The following is a 23,289-nucleotide window of genomic DNA, read 5'->3' as shown; positions in this document are numbered from 1 at the left end:
CCCTGTTTTTTCTCAGTTACTCTCACTTTGTAACCATCGCCTACATGTCATGAACATCTTTCTTTCCGGATCTGCTGTGGGACAACCCTGTCTCTCCCAAAGACCCACCCTTGTCTTTCCGGGGAGTTAAAGGAGAGAGAGGCAGAAATCTGCCCTACTGTTGTTAATCTCTTTTTGAATGAAGACTTAACTCCTGAGAAAACCTCTGCCCTGTTCTAAAGTCATTAGAGTTCCCCACCCCTTTCCCATTTAACTCTTCAGTTCTCAGCCAGGGAGCCTCTGCCTTCCAGACTGGCCTCTCTGCAGCTTGCCTCAGACCACCTCTATACTAAGATGGGATGGGGGTGGGGAGGAAAGGAAAAAGTCCCAGTCAATCCCAACACCACAGTCTTGCTTCCAGGTCAGGAACAGATCTTAGGGACTGGAGGGTGAGAAAGAAGCTCACATTGAGGACCTGCCCAGGGAATGTAAGATGTTGCTGGGGATGTAGCTCAGTGACAAGAGTAATCACGTAGCATGTACAAGGTCCTATGTTCAATACCCAGCACTGGGGGAAAAAGTAGAAAACGGTAAAGAACTCTGCTCTGCACTACTTAGAAATATGAGGAAATATAATTTCTCTTTTTGGGCTGTTTAATACAATAATGCATAGATATGCCTTTCTTTTATGAAAAGACCATTATGAGAAAGTCAAAGTGTGCTGACATCCACTTGGCTCCATTCTTGTCTTCCACCTTCTCCCCAGAAGGAACTACTCCTGGTTTCCTGTTTTCTCCTCATGTTTCTAGGCCCAAGTGCCTAGAACAGAATCAGGTATAGAATGAACACTACAGTTAATACTGTGTATGTATTTTACATGCATGCATGCTACAAATCCATAAATCTCCAATGTTTAGCCCCAGTTTTCTCCTTTCATATCACACTTTTATGAAAATGACAGTGTATTTCATTATTCCTTTACTGATGAACATTTTGGTGGCTCCAGTTTTTTTTGCAATTACAAGCATGACTACAATGAATAGCCCTATGTGGGTTTTCCTGGGCACGTGGGTAAGCATTTCTGTGGGATGCATACTGAGAAATGGAGTTGCAGCATCCCAGAGTTTTAGCTTTTTTAGTTTTAAAAAGCAGCATCCATAGTGATTACACCACCAAACATACCCTTATGGTAAAAGCACCCTTTGCCCAAATCCTCACTGCCATGTGATGATGACTATAGTTCATCATTGCAAAGCATTTAGCAACATGACAGTTGTGTTATGAGTTCCTTTATACATATCAACTCATTTAATCCTCACAATAACCCAAATGAAGCAATTTCTACTGTGCTTTCCATTATATAGATAGGGGAAATGAACCCGGAGAGTTTAATTAGCACCATCAAACCTTTAATCTGTGCTCAGCGACTTTTTAGGTGAGTAAAAAGTCTCAGAAGGGAATTGATTTACTCAGTCACCAGGTCCATAGGTAGCCCAGCAAACACTCTTAAATACCCTGTGCAAACACTCTTCCTGCTGCTTGCACACAGTTCAGGTGAGCTGGAAAAATTAGAACCAGGTGAGCCCGGAACACAGTCCCCTAGTTACCCATGAACTGACTGCTCAGAGGATCCTGGAGAACAAGGTGCCGCCCTTTCACAGCAGGAGCAAGTCAGGCCAGTGTGGCCTCCAGCAGTTCTTCGCAGATGGGTCAGGCCAGTGTGGCCCTTAGCCGTCGGTCGCTCCCGGTCGCAGGAGGGAGCCGGCGAGAGCTCGGTCTCGCGTAGCGGCCCCTGGCGGCCACTGGGTGAGCGCGCGACTCGGCGCCCCCGGAGAGTAACGGGCCGTGGGGAGGGCGCCCGCGAGGGCAGGGAGCCGGAGCGGGGCCGCCCCGGCGCGCGGAGATAAAAGCGGGCTGGCGGCGCGATCTGCGCGTTCTCCTATTGATTAGCAGGGTCTGCCCCGAGGCCGGGATGCCCGCGGCGCGGGGCCGCGGCGAAGCGTGAGGGCCAGTAGTGGCGGAGCGGCTGCCCCGCGCGCACCCCCGCGCCCCACTGGGCACTGCCGCGGGCGGGACCTCGGTCGCGCCGCCCTGGGGGTGCCGGCTAGCACCTGGAAGCGGGGCCAGGCGGCGGGGTCGCGGGACGCTGCCATGGGACTGTGCTGCTGCAAAGATTGGAGGGGACACCTGCGAACGCCCAAAGGTAACCAGCGCGCACGTGCGCCGAGTCTTGGAGCGCTGCGCCCGGCTCCCTCCAGCAGCCACTGGAGGCTGCCAGGCCCGCTTCGGGGACTTGCCTACAGCTTCTCTTGGGCCTCTAGCACCTGCCTCAGCATTGTTAAGGACTCAGGTGTGCTTGTGGCTCTCTAGAGGCTACTAACTTTGAAAAAGGGATCTCCCCATAACTCCCGGCGCGGGGGCGCGTCCAGGGACGTCTCTTGGCTAGGGACTGGGATCGGCCCCAGCGCAGGAGAGGAGGAAAGCCGAGGGAGCGCCTGCCCCCTAGGGACTGGGGGCGACAGGAGGGCGCGGACTGCTGGTCCGCCAAGTCCATGGCAGGGCTGGGGCTCAGGCTCCGGCTGGGGCTGGGGCTGGGGCTGGGGTGGAGGAACCTCCGGTGCCCTCCTGCAGATCCGCTGCAGAGGGAGCCGGGCCGGCGCCCGGCGGCAACACCGGCACCGCCTCTGCGGCTTAACCGCCTGGAGAGGGACCATTCATTCTGCTCGCCCGCCTCTGTCAAAAACTTGGACCGAGGGGCCCTGACTCAGAGTTTTCCAAAAGTCGCGGCGGAACCTGCTAGCCGAGCTGCTTGTGGAATGCGGCAGACTTGGAGAGGACCCAAAGTCGAAAACACCCTTAGGAAGTTGGCGGCTGCCTGAGGTCCGGCCTCCCTTAGGCAGAAGCGCGTCCGACTTAACCCTTGCTTGACTGAAACGAGCCCTGTTGATTGTGGGGAATTTAGTGGTGTGCCTGTTTACTTCATAACTCCTCAAACTTGCTTTACCCTAACACTCATCTGTCCCCTTCCCGCCCCCCACCTGGTTAAACATGCAGATTTCCAGTTGCTTTGACTTGCTGGATAGCCTTTGGGGAAGGATCTGTGGAGCAGTTTCAGGAGTTCCCCCAAGCTATTATTACTATGACCCATTGGGATCCCTTGCCTGTAGATCCTAAAGGAAGCACCAGATCCTGTTCCTTTGATAGTGTATTCTGGATCCAGATTTAAAAAAAAAAAAAAAAAAAAAAAGACATGATCTGGGCACAGTGGCACACCTCTAATTCCAGCTACTTGGTAGACTGAGGCAGGAGGATTGCAAGTTCAAGGCCAGCCTGCACAACTTAGCCAGACCCTGCCTAAAAATAAAAAATAAAAGGACTGAGGATACAGTGCAGTCACACAGTGCTTATTTAGCATGTGCACATCCCTGGGTTCAATTACCAGTGTCAGGGGGACATGAATGTATCAAGCAGTTTGAAGGGCTCTAGTCCAGGTGATAATGATGTCACAAGTGTTCAAACCACAGTGGGTTTGAGGCTGCTTACAACATGTGTAATGATTAAGTATAGAAAATGTAACAGAACCTACTCTAGACAGGATATCCTAAGACCAAGGAAAAACAGACCAGTTCATGTATGGTCAAGCCTCTTTGCAGCCAAAACCAAATGGGAAGTGTGAATAGTTGCATGGTTCTTACCATCCCATTGCAGCAGTTTTCTTAGCATTTGATTAAAAGAAGATTTAATAATAATAATAATTGTCCTTGTTGGGCTTTGTGCTTGGAGGGTGGAACTGAAAGCCATTGCGTGGTCTTCATTGTGGCAGTAGCCAGGGCCACAGTAATACTGGGACTTGCTGAAGACTCAGGACAGGTCAGAACCCAGAGCAGGAAGAATTTCACTGGGGAGCAGGGCCAGGGCAAGCCCTTTGGTCTTTTCTCACCCCTTGTCATAAACAAGGCAAGGGGGAGCCTGTGTCCCAGGTGCAAGGGTAGATTTGCAAAGCCTTGGTTAGGGAGGGGATGTACCCATAAGCTCCAAAAGGGAGCCAGAGGCATGCCCTCCTACTGTTTGTCTTCTGGGCCTATGGAGCCCCAGGGCCCATGGTTGGCTACACCATCCAGGTGAAGAACAGGCCTGGTTTGAGAGTGTTCCCCAGCTAGGCTCCTCTCTCCCCCACTCACCCCAAGATGAAAGGTAGTCACAGCAGCCTAGGAGCTGGGACTCACTTTGAAGTACCCTACATGGTTCTGCAGCCCATGGAAAGAGAAAGCTGGACAAGTTTGGAGTGAGAGGGAAGTCCTATGGTGCCAGGTAGTCAGCCCCTCCCCCGCAAGCAGGCAGGAGAAAACCATGGGCCTGGAGGGTTCATGGTTCAAGCAAGGCTGATGTTTGTTTTTTTTAATGTGAAAATCTCCAAACGTTCAAGTGCTGTTAACTCATTTAACACATGTGGCCAGTCTGACTAAGCAATGGACAGTTTGGCCCATTGTTCAAAATGAGTTCTGCAGTAAATGGGGGGAGGGGTTATTTGCTCAAATGATAGTCATCATGAGGTATCAAAGTTTGGAAGGTTTTTTACTGTAGGCCTCTCAGAACCTTAATATGTTAGTGCAACTGTGCATCAGGTAGATTATAGGTACAGTTTCCAGAACTTTACCCAGAGAAACTGCTTTCTACAGAGTCTCATGGCACACATATTTTTGGACATACTTTCAGAAGTGCTGTTTTAAGCCCAGCATGGTGGTACGTGCCTGTAATCCCAGTGATTTGGGAGGCTGAGGCAGGAAGATCACAAGTTTGAAGGTAGCCTGGGAAATTTAGTGACATCCTGTCTCAAAAAATAAAAAAGCCTGGGGTAACCCTTGAGTCAATCCCCAATAACACCAAAAAAATAGAGAGAGAGAGAGGAAAATAAAAAGAATAAAGAATTGCTGCTTTATACACTAAGCTCTGTTTTCATAGTAGTAACACAGTATGTCCCTTCCCAAGAAGTGTGCCAGTGCATTGTGTGTTTAACTATTACAAACCACCTTACTAAAGACTAAAATGTGCATGTGTTTTCGAAAAGGACAAAAAATAGTCCATTAGTCATTGATATCATTTCAAATAAGGTAACAGATAAGGCAGCTGCTGTTCTTATTGATTTCATTCCTGGATATTTCTGAATGGAAACTTTTACAACAGGATATTTTAGCATATTGCTTCTGTGTAAAAGTGTACTTGGTAAAGTAGAAGAACTTCAATAATCTGTAATCTCATGAGGAGAGCAGCAAAAATATCTCAAATACCCAAGTCGTGTGATTAGGTATCATCATCACACTTTTAAAACCCATAGATTGGCCTGCTGGAGGTGGTGGCACATGTTTACAATCCCAACTACTAGGCATGCTGAGGCAGGAGAATCCCAAGTTCAAGGTTAGCAGGAGCAATTTAGTGAGGCTCTGTCTCAAAATAAAAAGTAAAAATGACTGGGGATAACTCGGTGGTAGAGAGCCCCCACATTCAATCCCCAGTACAACAGCAACAACAGAGCCTGGGAGTTTATCCAGGAGCCACTTGTAAGCCCAGGCCAGCCAGGTAGGCCTGAGGAAGAACTGCTAGAGGCCTTTTTCAGGACACAGTGATATGCTGTGATATTAACCACACCAACTATGCTGTGCAAGACAGATTGTTACAAGTGGAACAGCCTGGGGTTCCTGGTGCTCCCAGAGAAACTGGAAGGTCAATGAGCAAGATCTGATTGGCAGAGGATTACACATCGCTAAAAGCAGAGGGCCAATACACTTACTCTGAACTCCAAGGCACCAGTCTGATTTTATCATTTCTGGGGTATGTTTCCAGATTTAGGGCTTCTATATTTAGGACTCTATAGTGGGTTCATTTGGTAGCACATTTCATTTTTTTCAACTTTGCATTGTTGCCCAAGGTTGAAGCTTAGAGGAAGAAGGTGGCCCTGGAGCATACTGGTGAGTCAGCTTTTGATCAGGGCTTGGGGCAAGCAAGAGAGCAGGCTGGTGAGTCCCTAAGCACCTTCTACTCTGCTGCTGACTCATCCCCAGGTGCCTTGGGGACTTTTGGCCCCTTACCCTCCCTGCCAGTCCTAGTGTCAGAAGCATTCCTCTGTCCTCCAGGATCTTGAGCGCTGTCATGTCCCCTTCTTTCCTGGATACCCTTACCCTCCCTTCTGCTCCCTATAACTTCTCCTGTCAGCTCAGAAACCTGCCTTAGTTGTTCCTCAGAAAATTAAAAACAACAACAAAACCAATCTCTTCTCTACTCTTCTCCACTCTTGCCCCTTCCCTGTATTAGGAGCAACCCGGAAACCGCCTGCCTGGCTCTGCTGCCCTGTGTCTTTCCCACTTACCCCTGACATCCTCTGCCCTGCACGACTCAGCTTTGCTGGACCACATGAACAGTCCTGGTGCTCTGAGCACCTCAGAGCCCCCTAGTCCCTGCCTGTGCCTCTGACCAGCTCTTCTCCGTCCTTTCCTTGACCAGATCTTCCCTGCCCCACCCCTTTTGACTGTGGGATTCTTTCCCCTTTTGAGCTTTGTCTCTGTCAGGGCCCTGACGATGTGGTTTCTTTGAGAACACAGCCCCCCAGTCCTCTTCTGTTTGTGCCCCTTTCCAGTCTACAGATCTAGAATCCTTTGTGAGATCCATGGCTGAAATCCTGAGCCCCCACCTGCCCCTGCCCCAGGTTTTCTGGTTCTCAGCTCTACCTTCTTTACTTCCCAGTCTGAAGGCTAACAGATGCTGTGATCCTTCTCCCATGCACACCAGTGTGCATGCCCCCATCTTGTCATCTGCACTGACTTCCTGAATGGCCATCCTCCGTTCTTTCTTGCACTGCCAAAAGCCAGTGTCCATCCACGGCTCCAGTCACATTATGCCCTTCATTTGGCCTGCCTTGACTCACATTACCTAAAGGAAAAGCTCAGCTTCTTAGTCTGGCTGGTATTCTGTCCCTGCCTCCCCCATAGCCTGTCCCACCATACATCCTGAACCTCTCTTTCCCTCCACACACCATGCCCTCTCACCATACCTTCAGCCAGGCAGAGAAGGATGAAGCCCCAGGCAGGTGGCCTGTGCCTGCTGCTATCTCCAAGCCCCTGGCCCATAGGCCGTTTCATTTCATTCTCAGCAGTGCTGGGGTTGGTATGTGTCGGCTACCTCTGATGGTCATCTTGTTACCTCTATGATCTGACACCACACCAGGACATGATGTGTGCTTTGCGAACACTGGAGAGAGAGCAGAGGGTGAACAGAGGCACGGGTGGCCGTGGGGCCTACCTGATGGCAGGGCCCAGCCTGTTGGTGTCACTAGACACCAGTGGATCCCAGTGGCAGCTTGTTTGAAAGAGACCAGCCCACTTGGTCCAGCCCAGGCTGCTGAAATAGAGTGAGCTCTATTGATAAGTTCCTCTGGCGCCTTTGCTGATGGACAGGGTGTAGGCTCTGGCAGGCATGGACTTGTTGGAGCTTCTGGTGTCCAGGATGCAGAGCCAGGTGGGAACACTGCTGCTGAGCCAGAACAAGATGGGCAGACAGAGAAAGCTGAAGGAGGCGTGGCCATCACTGGGTGGGGGCGATAGGACTGGTCTGTCAAATAAACTCCTATACTATCCCCGAGTCCCCCTCTTAAGAAGCTTCCATTTTTTACAAGATTGCCACTGAGCAGCTGCTGCCCAGGCTTCTGCCTTTCCACTGAGCAGCTATTTGTTGTTCACCCAGTCCACACCAGGCCTTGTGCCTGGCACTGGGTAAAAAAGTTAGGAAGGGTACAGGGTCTATCCCCAAAGTGCTCAGAACCTGGCTAAGTAGTGACCCAGGTAGCAGATGTGGCATTTGGACTGAAAGGAAGTGCAGAGTGAGCAGCAAGCTGGGGTGCTATGGGTGGATTGGGGACAGGAATGCCATCCAGCCTGGGGGTTCAGAGAATGCCCAGACCAGGTGGTACACAAGCAGAGTCTTATGAGATGAGGCACCAGTCAGCAGAGAAGATAGGGAAGAGTTTTCCAGGCATGCAGTGGTATGCCAGGGCTGAGGCCCAGCTGCAGCCGGCAGGCTAAGTGTACTGGCTGCTCCTTCCCTAGCGGTTCCTCTGCTCCTTCCCCCGAGACCTGCCCTCAGTGATGCTCCTCAGCTTGCTTCCACAGTTCAGCCCTTTGGGCTGGTAGACTCATCGACATCCAGTCCCTTCCTCAACTCAGCCCCTTTACCTACTTAGCGCCCCTACTGAGTTTCCTCCTTCTCTTACAATTTGCCTTCATAAGTCTTGCCAGTTGTTTGTCAACACCACCCCCGCCCCTGTCTCCCCCTGTTTGTCTTTGTCACACATCAGCACGCTGGTTTTGGTCACCGCCATCCTGCCCCTGACTGACCGCTGCAGTGGCCTCCTGCAGTGGGCCCTGAGGGTCAGTTCTCCAACAGCAGCCAGAGTGACCTGTTCAAGTTGCCTTCTAGGGTTCACTGTTCCCTGCTTACAATTGTCCAATGGTTCCAATGACATTGAACCATTGAGTCAACTCTCAACCCTGTTCACAGATGAGCCAGGCTGGTCTCCAGTTTTGCAGGGCTCCCCAGCTTCCTTTCCTACCAGGCTTGTTTTTATTCCTCTAAGTGCCCACAGGTTTTCTCTGCCTATGTCACCTTGGCCTCGCTCTTGGCTTGGGCACCCTAACATTTGTCTGGGCCTACGTGTCACTATTTGGAGAGGCCATCTTAGTCTGTTGGGGCTGCTGTAGCAAAATATCTTGAACTTGATCATTGATAAACAAGAGAAATTTGTTTCCACAGTGCTGGTGGCTGGGAAGTCCAAGATCAAGATGCTGACAGACTTGGTATCTGGTGAGGGCCTCTTCCTCATGAATGGCAGTTTCTATGTGTCCTTGCATGTCAGAAGGAACAAACATCATCCCTTTGGTTCATTTATAAGGACACTATCCTCATTCATGAGGCTGCAGTTCTCATGACTTATCACTCCCCAGAAGACCCCCCCTCAATACTGTCCCATGGGGAATTAAGTATGAACTGGGGGTGAGAACAACATTCAGGCCACAGCAGAAGCTTCCTTGACCCCCTATTATGTGCTTGGTTGCCACTGTGTATTTTTCCTTTGAGATACTTACCACAGTGTATAACTGCACACATTCATTTTTTTATAAAATCCACCCACTGAGTGAGCCAGAAGCTCTCTTAAGGCAGGGCTGATGTGGATTGAGGTGAGGCTGGGGACAACATTGTTGTAGGGTCTGTGTTTGGGGGATGGAGCACTAAGTCCTGTCTGTGACTCAGGGTTTGCATCCACCCTACTCTCTTTCTGAGAAATATCCCTTTTTGTTGCCTCTTCCCTATTTAGCATCCTGGGCTGTAGCCTTAAGGGCTTTTCAAAACGGGAACCAGCCTCAGGCAGAGAATTTGGTTCCATTTCCTAAGCAGGCCACCTCCCTCACCTCTCTGAGTCTGTGCATTTCCACTATAAGTAGGAGCAGGCACACCCATCTCAAGGGTTTCAGAAAGCCCACTGAGAGTCCTATATCTGTCCTTTACTAGCTTTATTGCCACTTGGAACCGCAGTTTCTTCTTCTTCTTTTCTTTTTTTGTACAGGGGATTGAACCCAGAGGCCCTTAACCACTGAGCCACATCCCTAGCCTTTTTTACTTTTTATTTTGAAGTAGGTTCTCGCTAAGTTGCTTAGGGCCCCGATAAATTGCTGAGACTGGCCTTGAACTTGCAGTCCTCCTGAGTTGCTGGAATTACAGGTGTGTGCCACTGTGCCCTGCAGTTTATGCATTTGGGAAGAGAAACAGGCAAGACTGGTTGATCTTTAAGGTCTCTAGCAGATCAGATTGAACTGCAGATGATTCTTTGAGGAAATTCAGAACTGCTCTGTACTCCTAGCCGTGGTGCGTTAGCAGGCCCAGTACCTTCTCCCACCTGCTTGGAAATGAACTCAGCAGTGATCCAGCGGTGGGGAGAGGGTGGTAACCTAACAAGGATGGGTCAGCAGCTCTCTTTTGATCTTGTTTGTAGCAGGTCTGTTTAATCAGTACATAGCCAACGCCAATACTGGTGACTTTAAGGGTTGGCGAGGGGGTAGTCTCTCCTGGCCCCCCAAAAGAACCAGTCCTTGGAAGGCCTGACATCCTTCACCTTGGCCACTGGTGCTCTCAGAAAGCTTCAGAACCCTGAACTCAGAAGGAAAGGGGACAGAAAATGTCCAGAGGGGTGCTTTCTCATCTTGCTAATTAGTCTGTGAGTGCTTGCCTCTCTAGGGGGCCCTCTCTCAGAAATCCTGGGACCAAAATAGGGAACATTCAGATGAAACAAACTCCTGAAACTAGCTCCCCTTATCTCCCCTAACTCCACCTGGCTTTGTAGCTAATGCACATCCCATCAGAATTTATGATTTTGCTGGACTCTTTCCCCAAAACACCCATCACTAGGTTCTTTTAAATAGTTTTATTGAGATATATTTCACATACCATAGAATGCATCCATTGAGAGTATACAACTCAGTGGGTTTTAGTATATTCACAGAATCATTCATTCATTACCAGAGTCTAATATTTTCATTACCCCCAAAGAAATTCATGTCCCTTAGTAGTCACTTCCCCTTCTTGAGACAACTCTCCCCTACCTGGACCCCCTTGCTCTGCAGCCCTAGGCAACCACTATCTACTTTCATATGACATATGACCTTTGTGACTGACTCCTTACTTAACCTAATGTTTCAAGGTTCATGTATATTATGCTACTTCATTGCTTTTTAAAAAGGCAGAATAATATTCCATAGTATGACTATACCACATTTTGTTTATCCATTTATCACTGATTTGGATTGTATTTTGCTAAGTCTTTCTTTTTTCGGGGGGGGATTTGTTTATGTATAAGGGATATTGGTATCTTGGGGTATCTTTGCGTTTGTTATTGGAGGAATACTGGCTGCATAGAAGGAATTAAGAACTGTTATCCCCTTTTCAGTTTTTTAGAAGAGTTTGTGAACAATTGGTATTATTAAATGCTTGGTTGAATTTACCAGCAAAACTACCTGATCCTCTGCTTTTCTTTTTGGGAATGTGTTACTTATTGATTTAATCTCTTTACTTGGTGAGAGTTTATTTAGATTTTCTATTTCTCTTGAGTTGGTTTTGGTAGTCTGTGCCTTTCTGAGAATACACGTCTGTTTCATCTCAGTGGATAATCAGTTGTTAATATTATTCCTTTTCAACCTTTTTTATTCTGTAAGGTTTGTAGTGATGTTCCCATTCCTGGTGTTAGTAATTTGAGTCATCTTCTTTTTCTGGGTCAGTCTTGCTCAAGTTTGTCTAACTTGGTGATTTTTTCAAAGAACTGACTTTTTGTGGTTGATGATGATTTTCCCAACAGTTTTCCTGGTCTTGTCTCTCTTTATTGCCTCTTGAATCATGTTTCATTTCATTTGTTTGATTTGATTTGATTTGTTCCTTGTCTAGTTTGTTAAAGTATAAGACTAGGCTCTTGATTTGAGATGTTTCTTTTCTTATATGATATTTATATTGTAATATAGACATTTACAGCTGTCTCTTCTAATCATGCTTCACTGCATCCCATAAGTTTTGGTGTGTTGTATTTTCATCTTCATTCATCTCAACATGTTTTTTTAATGTCTGTTGTAATTTATTCTTTGGGGATTTAAGAGTGAATTTTTTTGCTTCTACATGTTTATATGTGGAATTTATTCCACATATTTGTATGAATTCCCTACATATTTTTTTTAAAAAATTGATTTCTAATTTCATTCCTCAGTAGTCTTTAGCATAGTTTCATACTTTGTTTTAGTTGGTCCTACAGTTTTCTTAAGGCTTATGATTTAGTGTATTATCTGTTCTGGAATATATTATATGTTCACTTGAGAAGTATGTGTATTCTGTTGTTATTGGGTGGAGCAGGCTCTTGTTGAATTTTTTTCAATAGATTTTTTTAAAATAGTTTTTAGTTCATGAATTATGGGACTCTGTTCTTAGGGACATATATATTTGTAATTATTACATCTTGTTGCTGCATCAACACTTCTATCCTTATAAAATATTCCTCTTTGTCACTAGGAACATTTTTGTCTTAAGGCATATTTTTTCTGAAATTTGTATAGCCACTTTAGCTCTTTTGGATAATGTTTAATAGTATATCTTTTTAAAATTTCATTTCTACTTACTTGTACTTTTTAATTTAAATGTTCACTGTATCGTTTGGTCATTTTCAAAATCAATTCTCAATCTTTGCCTTTTTGTTAGAGTATTTGATCCATTTGTTTTTTAACCTAATTACTGATAAGGTAAATTTACATAAGCTGTTTTGCTATTTGTTTTCTTTATGTCTTCTGTCCTTTTTGTTCCATTCCTCCATTATTGCCTTCTTTTTGTATTAAATATAAATTTTCTAATGTACCATTTTAAATATTACTCTTTCTATGCAGTGTTTTGTTTATTTTCTTAGTGATTGTTCTGGGGATTACACATCTTTAAGTTAATACATAATATATAGTTTAATAATAGATTAATATAGCCAGGTATGATGGTACACACCTGTAATCCCAGTGACTCAGGAGGCTGGGGCAGGAGGATCCCAAGTTTAAGGCCAGCAACTTAATGAGTCCCTGGTCTCAAAAAATAAAAAGGGCTGGGGGTGTAACTTGATGGTAGAGCACCCTGAATTCAGTTCCTGGTACAAAAAAATTAATATATATATTATTATTACCTTAACTTGGGTAATGTACAGAAACTTTGTTCCAATGTAACTCTATTCCCTCCCCCTCCTTTGTGCCATTATTGTCATAATTATTACATTTGAATGCATTATCGCAGTTTTGTAAGTATTGCTTTATGCAGTTGTCTGCATAAATAGAAGGCAAGAGCTACAAAAAAAATTATATTGTCTTTTATAATTGACTATATAGGTGCTTTTCATTTCTTCATGTGGATTTGAGTAACCATTTAATGTTTAATTTCACCTGAGGAATTCCCTTTAGGATTTGTTGTAGTACAGATCTGCCAGGATAGAAAACTGAATACACTTAGTTTTTGTTAATCTGGGAAGGTCTTCATTTTTTTTTGGTCTTTGAGAGAGAGTTTTGCTGGATATAGAATTCTTGATTCAGCCAGGTGTGTTGTTGCATACGCGTATGCCAACTACTAAGGAGGCTAAGGCAGGTAGGTTATAAAAAGCCAACCTGGATGATTCAGTGAGAATCTGTCTCAAAATAAAATAAAATGGACTGGGACTGTGGCTCAGTAGTGAAGTGCCTACCATGTGTTCAATCCCCAGAAACATACAGACACACAAGAATTTTTGGTTGCTTGCCTTTCTTTCTTCTCGCTACAACCCCTACCCACACCCGCCTGCTCTGTATTTTGAAATATCATCCTACTGCCTTTTGGCTTCCATGGTTACCAGTGAGGAATCAGTTATTAGTTTTATTGAGAATCCCTTGTATGCGATAGATCACTTTCTTTGGCTTCTTTCAAGATTCTTTTGGACAGCTTGACAATGATATGGCTAGGTGTGAATCTCTTTGAATTTAGTCATTGAGCTTCTTGGCTGTCCAATAATTTTCAACAAATTTGGGAAATTTTCAGTCATCATTTCTTTTTTATTTTTGTGGTACTGGGGATTGACCCTAGTGACTTTCTAACACTGAGCTACACCCCGAACCTTTTTAAACTTTTGATACATGGTCTCATTGAGTTGCCCTGGCTGACCTCTCTACTTTGCAATCCTCCTGCCTCAGCCTCCTGAGAAGCACGCACCACTGAGCCCAGCTCCATTGTTTCTTTGTTTATCCTTTTTCCTTCCTCTTTCCTTCTGGGATTCACATTATGTGCATATTGGTACACATGATGGTGTGCCGTCAATTTTTGAGGTTCTGTTTCTTTTTTCATGTTTCTTTTTATTTTCCTCAGACTGGATATTCTCAATTTACTATGTTCACTGATTTTTATTACTAAGTTTACTGATTTTTTTTTTCCCCTTCTCCCAGCCCCTGAGTGAATTATTAATTTCATTTGGGCTTTTAAACACCAGAATTTCTGTTTGGTCCTCTTTATAATTTCTATCCCCTTATTGATATGGTGAGATATCATTGTCATACTTACCTTTAATTCTGTACATGTGGTTTCCTTTAGTTCTTTGAATATATTTACAATAACTGATTTGAATTCTTTGTCTAACAGCTGGGTCAAGGACAGTTTCTATTTACTGATTTTTTTTTTTTTTTTTCCTGTATACGGGCCCTGCCTTCCTGTTTCTCCCTGTGTCTTATAATCTTTTATTAAAAACTGAACATTATAGATAATAGAATGACAGCTCTGCAAATCAGCCTTACCTTTCCTCCCCAGGTGGTAGTGGTTGTAGCTATTTAGTGACTTTCATTGTCTAAGTTTGTACAATCTACTGTCTGAAGTCTCTCCTTAGATAGTATAGTGGTCACTAATGATTTTCCATAAATAATCCTTTTTCTTTTTTTGAGATGAGGTCTTGCTAAACTTACAATCCTTCTGCCTCAGCCTCGTGAGTGGCTGGGATTGCTAGTGTGTATGCCTGCCCATAGGTTCCCTTCTTTCCTTTGTTCCTTTCTTTTTGTGGTACCTAGCTTGAACCTAGGAGTACTTTACCACTGAGCTACTTCCTGAGACCTTTTAATTTTTATTTTCAGATAGAGTCTTGCTAAGTTGCCAAGCCTGACCTCAATTTTTCTATCTCAATCTCCTGAGTTTCTGGAATTACAGGCATGTGCTGCTGTACCCAGCCATAGATATTCTTAAATGCCTTGAGACAGTAAGTTTTCTTTCTTTCTCTCTTTCTTTCTTTTTTTTTTTTTTTTTTTTTTTTTTTGTGGTACTGGGGATTGAACCCAGGGCCTTGTACTTGTGCCAGGGCAAGCACTCTACCAGCTGAGCTATCCTCAGCCCAACAGTAAGTTTTCTACCCTTTGCTGAGTGTAAGTGTGTGTGGGTGTGGGTGTGTGTATGTGTCGGGCACACCTTCAGTGCTTAGGTAGTTTATGACTCTGCCTTAGTCTTCATTTCCTGCTTGTACCAGAGATAAGACAATGAATGCCTCGCAGGTCTTCCCTGCACATGGATACACACATAGCCTTCTGGATCTCCATGTATATGTTAGAACTTTTCAAAGTTCCCTGTGTATGTTTCCTTCCCCAGATCTTCCTTTTCTCAATTTTAGCCAGCTCGTGTTTGCCTCAGTGGGTATCACAGCTTTATGTTAAAGAAGTGCTACTGATTCTTTTGAACAAATGCCCTAGGGATTTCCCAAAGAGTAAGCTAGGAGTTAGGAATCAGATCAAATAATGAAAAGGGTCTGTAAAGGTTTTTTGTTTTGTTGTTGTTTTTGAGTGTTAGCACAAGTCAAATTTTGACAGCCCTTTGTGGATGGGACTTTTTGAGAAGCTAATTCTTACCAAGGTATATGATTTTTTTCAATGTTTGGGATTGAACCCAGGGCTTCATGCATGCTAAGTAAGCACTGTATCACTGAGTTGTATCTCCAGCCCATGTGAACAAGTACTGAAGTCTTCTCTAGATAGGGTCTTATGGCTCTTACCTAAACTTTAACTGGATACTAAGTAGTGAGTTACCAGTTCCCCATGGCTTGTTTTCAAGGAGGCTGTGTGAATGTTGGAATCATGAAACTTGAAGTTGGATCTTGTTCTGAATTCTGGTTCTGCCACTTACTGTTTATGCATCCTTGGGGACAGGTTGTTTCTTTGAGCCAAAGGGTGATAGCTTTGTCTGAAATTGGGATACGAACAATCTCACCATGTTCTATTAAAGGAAGAATTAAACTGGCATCTGTATATCAAGGTGTTGGCCACAGAAAATGCTCAGTAATGGAAATGATTATGGTTTAGCTTGAGGCTTAAGGTGAAACTCTAAAAATTGATAAGGCCAGTGTTGCTTTTTTGACATGATGGTGTTTATAATACATATAACACTATGGGCCAAGCCCAGATCTTTATATATGGGCATTCATTTAATCCTCTCAAGAGACCCTTAAATACATTCTATTGTTAGTCTTGTTCAGAGACCAGGAAATAGAGGTATATAGTTTCCCACTCAACGCCACTAAGTGCTGGAATGCCTGCCCAGCCTGTACCCTGTGATTATTCCATGTCAGTGCTACCCACTTAAAAGCAGGTGTTCCCCCAACAGATAGCAGCAGAGAACACTAAAGTGTGACAAGAAACACAACACATGCCCTTTACTAATGAAACTTGAAACAAAAGAACTGGGCATCCCTGAGTCACATCCAGTTTGGAAGGAGTCAAAAGTCAGGCACAGACCAGCAGCTTCTCCTTTGTGGCTTATTTCCACCAGGTTCCTCTCTAGGGATTCATCACACATAGGGCTGTCCTCTGTCTGAGTTCCTCCTGGGGCCTGGGGTGTAGCCTGTGCCTGGAGAAGCTCCTTTTCTATCTCCCCGAGTGTGCTCAGGCTGTTGCCTGGACTGAGGGCTAGTTGGGGAATGGGAGTCTGCTATGCTTCTGCTGCTTATAAAGATGAAATGAGTTGCTTGAGGCCTCAGAGCATGTCACAGTGAGTGACCCAGCTGGATTCCACTTGCTACCCCCTGAGTCTGAGGACCCTTGTGCTCTTGGCTCTGAACAAGGCTGCCTAACTTCATCCTGGTTTAGTCCACATGGATTAAGCACGAGCTCGGTGCTCAGAACTCTGCTGGCTACTTCAGAGCAGGTGTTGCACTGTCCTTACTCCTTGAATTCAAGTGTGGTCCAAGACCAGGAGCGAGGGTAGTGGGAGGGAGCCCAGTAGGTGTGGGGGAGCTACTTTTCCATGCCACCTCTAAGACTGCTGATGGGCACACAGACACCTGGCCATGGCCCTGGCTTATAGTGAGCTGGGTAGGGGTCAAGTTACCTCCTTCTTGAGAGATTTGTTCCCTCTGTCTCAGGTATTTTTCTGGTTCCTGAAGAGACAAAGTGGCTCTTAGACCTAAATCTTTCCACTTTGCCCGAGGCCCAGCCCTCCCTAATGTCCCAGCCAGGCTCCCTGTGCCTTGCTCATTTGCGTTGGGACTCCACAGCCCTGATATCTGTGGATTCAGGGAGTTAAAGGGGTTCCCTTTATGTCTGCCGTGTTTCAGCCGTAGTTTGGACATGTTTCATGTGTGCGATTCTCTTGTGCATTAAACAGTCTCTTGTTTGAGAGGAAAGAGCCAGCAGTTGCTGGTGCTTACTGCGCTGCACCTCGTCAAAATCCATGCCTCTCCTTGCTCATCCCTCCCCATGTGACTATAAGGAGACAAGACACAGAGGCTCAGAGAGGCAGATAACCCGCTGCCCTGCAGATACCCCTGGAGAAGCTACCTTTGCACCTAGCACTGACTGACTCCAAAATCCATGTTCTTTTTCATCCCTCAACTGTGTTCCAGGATGGACTCTTCAGTTAATAGTCCTTCACTGCTCGGACAATGAGTCTTTGAGGTTTCTCTGGCTACCTAATAAAGTGATTTCTGACAACAATATACGGACATCCTTCCTTCCGGTGCCCCCCTCCTCTGTGACCCACAGACATCTTCAGAGTCTGGAAATCCCTGGAAATCAGGCTCTGAAAGGATGCCACAGGCCCCATCCCTTTATTCAGAGAGACTAGGGCGCCACTCCTCCCTATAAACTCCTGGGAAGCCACTGATGGAGAATGAGACTGTGCAGCGAGGGCCCGGCGAGTCTGGGGGAAATGAGGCCACGGAGCCCTGAAAAGGCCAGGGTCACCCAACATCCTGCCCTGGATCCCCTGTGAGGCCCCATTGTCCTGGCTGGAGCTCCCAGGCTGGCCGCCCTCGCCACGCAGCATTCGTGAGCCTGGCTCTGAGGCCCATTCTGAGTGAGTGCTATTTGTAGACTCTTCTTAAAACACCACAACAGTGCCATTCACTGAGCGTCTGCACAGCCGTCCGCGGCAGGGGCGGAACAAAGCCCCGCTGTGCCTGCATCCCGTTCTGGCCTCTGCCGGAGGGCACCCGTCCTCCTCACTGACAAGGGGTGCTGGCGCCCTCTCTGCCCTGGGTGCTCCGGAGTGAACAAGGGCTCATGGGGTCCAGTCTGGACTCTGGCCCCCCATGCAGGCCTGGAGCATGCCCTGAGCCCAAATGGAGCTGAGTGCCTGCAGGGTGACCTGCAGCCCTCTTCCCCTGGCGTCCCCACCTCTCCTTCATCCTCCCATCCTCAGCCCTCACATTGGACCCTGCACGGGCTTGCTCAGTTATGGTAATGGGTTGTCAGGGACCAGAAAGGAAGAAAGCCTTTAGCATCCAGAGTCAGAGGCTCAACCTTGTCTGACTCTCTCTGATTGCAGGCACTCAGGTCGTCACTGGGTAAATGGCAGTGTCCTTGCCAGCTCCCCCTCACACCAACCTCAGCTTACCGTAGAGTTTTCTCAGGAGCACTTGCTTGCTCTTGGGATGTTAATAGATGTCACCATTAGCGGTATGGTTTGCAGTACTTGGGATGAGCTAAGCTGAGCAGAGTTAAGGCTTTTCTCTGTGGTTAGACCTCTCTGAACCTTTAGATGCTAATGAGCCATGCACCAGACAGTGATGCCTGAAGGGTTTACCCTTTAGACCCGTCCTCACTCAGCTGCCTGGATGGCCCTTCTGTGCCCCAGCAGGATGCTGTGTGGCTATAGCCCCAGGTGCTGGCCTATCTGTGCAAAGGGTTGGATAACTTCCCATTTCTGATACTCACTCTTGCACTGGGACCTGTCCATGAGGTCCACAGAAGAACAAACATTCTCCCAAAAAGAGGTGGCTTAGCTGGTCTCTCTGGGGACAAGAGCCTGAAATGGGCCTGGCTGTGTGTCTGGGGGTGGCTGGTAGGCCCCTCTGTGGCAGGAAAGGCTCGGCAGTCGGGGCCCAGCAGACCTCATCCAGCAGCTATTCCAGCCAGGACCTACGTGAGCTCTGGGTATGTTTTGAAAGTTTGTCCGTTTGTCCTCAGCAGTCCCCTGACATGTCCCCGGTAATGGAGGGCGTGGGGCTACTCTCTGAGCAGCAGTAGGGTGGTTGCGCAGAGCTCCAGCAGAATGTGTGATCCTTGACAAGAAGGCCCTGCCTGGCAGTGCCAGTCTGCCTGACTGAGGGCCAGGTAAGAGACAGAGCCCAGGAAGGTCTTGGGATTCTCAGAGCATCACCTTTCAGTGAAGAATGAAACACCTTTCAGTGTGGGCAGTGGCCATTCCAACACTTGAACTCTGCAGTTGGGGTCTAACCATCCTAGTTGAAAGTGGACTGGCCCCAGGAAGTAGGAGCCCTCCAGGATAAGCAGGTCCATGTCACTCACCAGCTATAGGACTTCAGGCAAGGCCTTCCCAGGCCTGTTTCCCATCAGTGCCATGGGATCCTTAGGCCTAGCTGGAGGGATGCTGCGAGGAGGGCACCCAGCAGATGACCATGGCAGGCCAGGCTGGACCTCTGTCCCTGGCAGTGCAAAGTGGGGAGGTGGGTGATTTCTTTCGATGATGCTTATCACCACCCAAGGCTGTCAATTTCCCAACTTCAGGAGTCATCCCAGTGTCCCCAGCACCTCCACATATATGAATGATTGTCCTATAAGGACATGTAAGAGGGGGCTCCCTGTTGCTGCTTTGTGGCAGAGGATCTGGCGCACCAGGACCTGGGGTAGGAGGGCTTTTTACTTTGCATGTTTCAGCAGCTAACTTCTGGTGTTCACTTTGCCCCAAAGGACTCATCTTTCTGAATTCTGGAGTCTTCAGTTTTTTTTCTTGCTGGCAGCTGTCACTTCGTGTTGCTGTCAGTATTCAGCCTGTATCAGTGTTCCAAATCCTTTTGTTTTAACTACCTGATCAAATCCACTGTGTACCATGGAGCAAGTGAGCCATGCGTGTTGGAAAGCTGGGTGAAACAAGAGGAAGCCCGTCCTGGGGCGGGCCCTGGAGAGCCAGTTGTCAGCACACCCCTCTTCCACTTTAGCTTTCCCCTCACTGCTTCATGCTCCTGGGCTCCAGATGGGTGAGGTTGCCAGATGGTGATGTTTGGATAGACAAGGTACTGCTGTAGTACCCTGTGCAAGGGGGGAAGAGGGCACCACCCTGAGTCTGGCAGCTTTCTGGCTCTGCAAATTATAACACTTCAATTGAGGGTGACCGAGATGATGAGGATCCTTGGGAACAGGGTTATTTTCAGGGGAACTTTTCTAAGGTAATGGCTGAGCCCCACCTTGCAGATGGGCCTGAGGTGGACAGGAGGTCCTATGGGGCTAGAGAGTTGGAGTTTGCTCCCCGTCTCTGCTATCCCTGCTATCCTGACTGAAGGGATAGCACTGAACTGAGTAAGATGGATGAGACATAAAATCTCAGCTCTGGCGCTCTTGCTGGGAGACCTTGCTTATTTCCTTTTGTAGAAAATGGAAAGATAAGACCGTTCTCAAGGTTGTCTTTAGGCTTGAATGTGAGAACATCTAGGCCCTTGGTGTATAACTCTAGGGGGCGCCATTCATATGAGCTACAATGTGAATGATTGCCTCCAGAGAGTGACGTATTCATTTAGACTATATTGTGAATGGTTGCCTCCTGAAGTGGTGCTAGAGAGTGCTAGATAACAGTGAACATAATAAACTTGCGTTCTGGCACTAGCAAGAGCCCTTCTTACTTGTCTGGTTGTATACCTGGGCTCTAGGCAGGAGGCAGCTTATAAAAAGAGTACATTGTTCTTTTGAAGAACATGAACAATTTAGGTGAAAAAGAAACTGAGGAGTTCACTAGCTAAAACCCTGAGGCTCCATACACCTGCAGGAGGGGCACCCATGTCTAGCTTGACCTTAGCAGAACCAGTTGCAAAGAGGGAAAGACCATCAGTGAGAGATGCATGGTGGTCATATCAAATTAAGCAGATTTCTCATCAGTGTATTTCAATAAATATCTGTGTGCCCAGCTAGAGAGGATACAGAACTGGGGTAACAGGACAGCATGGACTGTCCATGGAGTCTCACAGACTCTTCTCAGCTGTACAGCACATCCCTTCTCCTGGGGCTGTCTCCACTCAGCCCTGTTTTCCAGCCAACAAATTCTTGTAGGCTTTGACCACATGGCCAACCTCCTCCTCCGCGCAGCCCTCCCAGCCTGTACCCTCTCTACCTTGGGCTGCGGGAGGGGACCAAACTTGCTTCTCAGAGAGGCAGAACCCCTGGTGTTCCCATCTGCCCACTGCTCGGTTTTTTGGAAGGAAGTGGGAATGGCCAGTCAGGTCCTTCCAGTTCCTGGAGGTTTTGTGATACAGAATTAGGGTGGGGTCTGAACCTCTGGGTTTGGGCTTAGAGTGTACTGTCATCTTCATAGTAAAGAGAAGAGAGACAAAAATGGAGCTTGGAGCCTCCTCATCCACATCTCCAGGACTCTGGAGGAAGGAGCCAAAGGCATTGTGGTTGTTAATTTGTCTTCTTGGGCGACTTTCCTGATATGTAGCCAACCTGCCTGCCCCTGGATCAATAAGGACCCAGCTTGTGTCCATGTCACTTTTGTGTCCCCAATTCCTGGGGTAATGCCTGGCAGGACACAGGGATAGTGTGATTGTAGGGTCAGAGAATGTCCTTTAGGGCAGCAGTTCTCAAACACTGTCTGAGGGGCTGTATAAGTCACCTAGGGACAAACCCAAACTCCTTTTAAGTATCTGGAGAAACAATGCTGCCTGGGGGCTGGACACTGCCTCCTGGTGTCCCTGACCTTGGGAATCTAGCCTGTGCTCTTGGAGGTTATGAGTAATCCCTGACTCATGCCCAGCATCCAGGCCTGAGGAGAGACTGGGGGCCCTGGACTAAAGGAGTCACAGCCAGGAAGTCAGGGCATGGGGTTAGGGTTAGAGTTACAGATTAGAGGCTGGGGTTAGGTCAGAAGTTAGGGTTAGGGTCAGGGATTAGGGGTTAGGGGTTAGGGTTAGGGTTAGGGTTAGGGTCAAATTTGTGTTTTTCAAGCTGCCAGGCAAGTTTCCAGGCTTGGAGATCAGTTAAAGGTGTGGGGCAGGGGAACATCACTGTCATCTTTTAAGTTTGATGCTTCCAATTGCCGAGTACTTTTTGTTTGTTTATTCTGTTTAAAATGTAGTTTCTGGAAACAAGGCTAGTAGGGTGTGGTGGGGCTTGGGTCCATTCTGCTGGCATTGGCCTCATGCATGCCCAGAGCTTAGAGCCCCCAAGGTTGATTCTTGTTCTGAGACTTCCTCTCAATGATCACCCAGGTCCTTCCTACCTCCAGTTTATAAGTAAATTCTGTTGAGTCTAAGATCAAGATGAGTACTGAGCCCCGTGTCCCCGGATGCCTGGTGGAAGTTCCTGTCTACCCCTCACACTCTCCTCAGTCACTGATCCACACGAAGGACCTCAGGACTCTTTCCAGCTCAGGGGGTTTGCATTCATCCTGCCCTACCCTATCCCACCTGTCCTAACCCTCTGTGCCTCCTCCGGACCCATGCAAGGAAGCCCACCCCTCATGTCCCTTAGTGCTCAGCTCAGAGACCCCTCCTAGACTGACCTTTCCAGACTGCTGCTTAAGGAGCATCCCCACCCTATTGCTGCAGTTGTCCTAACTGAGCTCACTTCCTTTGCTCACTGTCCTCTGTCCCTTTCCCCCTAGGAGGAGCTCTAGGAGGGGTCCTTGCCTGTCTTGTTCACCCATGTGCTTCCTACCCACCATGCCTGTGAGCCACACTCAGTGCTGGGCACACAGTAGGGTTTCAAGAAGTACCTGTGACCTCATTGAAAGCCCAGCCAGTCTGACATGGCATCTGTCGGCCATCTCCTACTAACTCTCCAGGGGGGACGTTAAACCCCCTAGGACAACCGTTGGCCAGGGGAGTGTATACCAACTCCCCTTTTTTTTTTGGAGAACTGACAGTCCTGGCACACAGTTCAGGGAAGGAGTCTTCGGGTCCCCAGAGCCAGCTTGATCCTGCATGCCTGTGGGGCCTTCCCTCTTCCAGTCCTCCCTGAGTAGCTTTCCACACTCAAACCTCTGTCTCAGACTCCGATTTTGGGAAACGTTAAGATGTGCAGTGTTCGCAGGCATAAAGCTTCTTCATGAGCAACCCAACAGAGAAAGGCCAGCTGCTCTTTATTAGGCACAGCGTTGGTGTTCACTTAACAAATGTGATGGAACCCCACCTGGAACAGAGCACTCTGAGAAGTGTTAGGAGAGATGCAGGGATGCCTCTTAGAGCCCAAGAAGTCTGGAAGGGGAGACCCAGGAGGGCCCGCGGCAGCTGGGCACAGACCAAGGAAGTGAATTAGATGC

At 47.4% G+C, this 23,289-nt stretch overlaps 1 protein-coding gene across 4 annotated transcripts in view; it reads left to right on the top strand.

The window, feature by feature from the left end:
• Positions 1-23,289, top strand: part of Arhgap22 (Rho GTPase activating protein 22) — a 185,132-nt gene that overhangs the window by 111,695 nt on the left and 50,148 nt on the right. Inside the window, exon 1 of one of the 4 annotated variants that reach the window (XM_047554516.1) lies at positions 2,057-2,182. The exons of the other annotated variants lie outside the window; for them this stretch is intronic. Coding sequence (XP_047410472.1) covers positions 2,131-2,182 — 52 coding nt within the window. The 5' untranslated portion in view covers positions 2,057-2,130. Of the gene's footprint in view, positions 1-2,056; positions 2,183-23,289 lie in introns of those variants that run through there. 4 annotated transcript variants of the gene reach the window in all.

This window comes from Sciurus carolinensis, chromosome 5, assembly GCF_902686445.1.
Source record: "Sciurus carolinensis chromosome 5, mSciCar1.2, whole genome shotgun sequence".
Lineage (NCBI taxonomy): Eukaryota > Metazoa > Chordata > Mammalia > Rodentia > Sciuridae > Sciurus > Sciurus carolinensis.
Note: the sequence above shows the minus strand (reverse complement) of the source record. Positions and strands in the feature narration are given on the sequence as shown.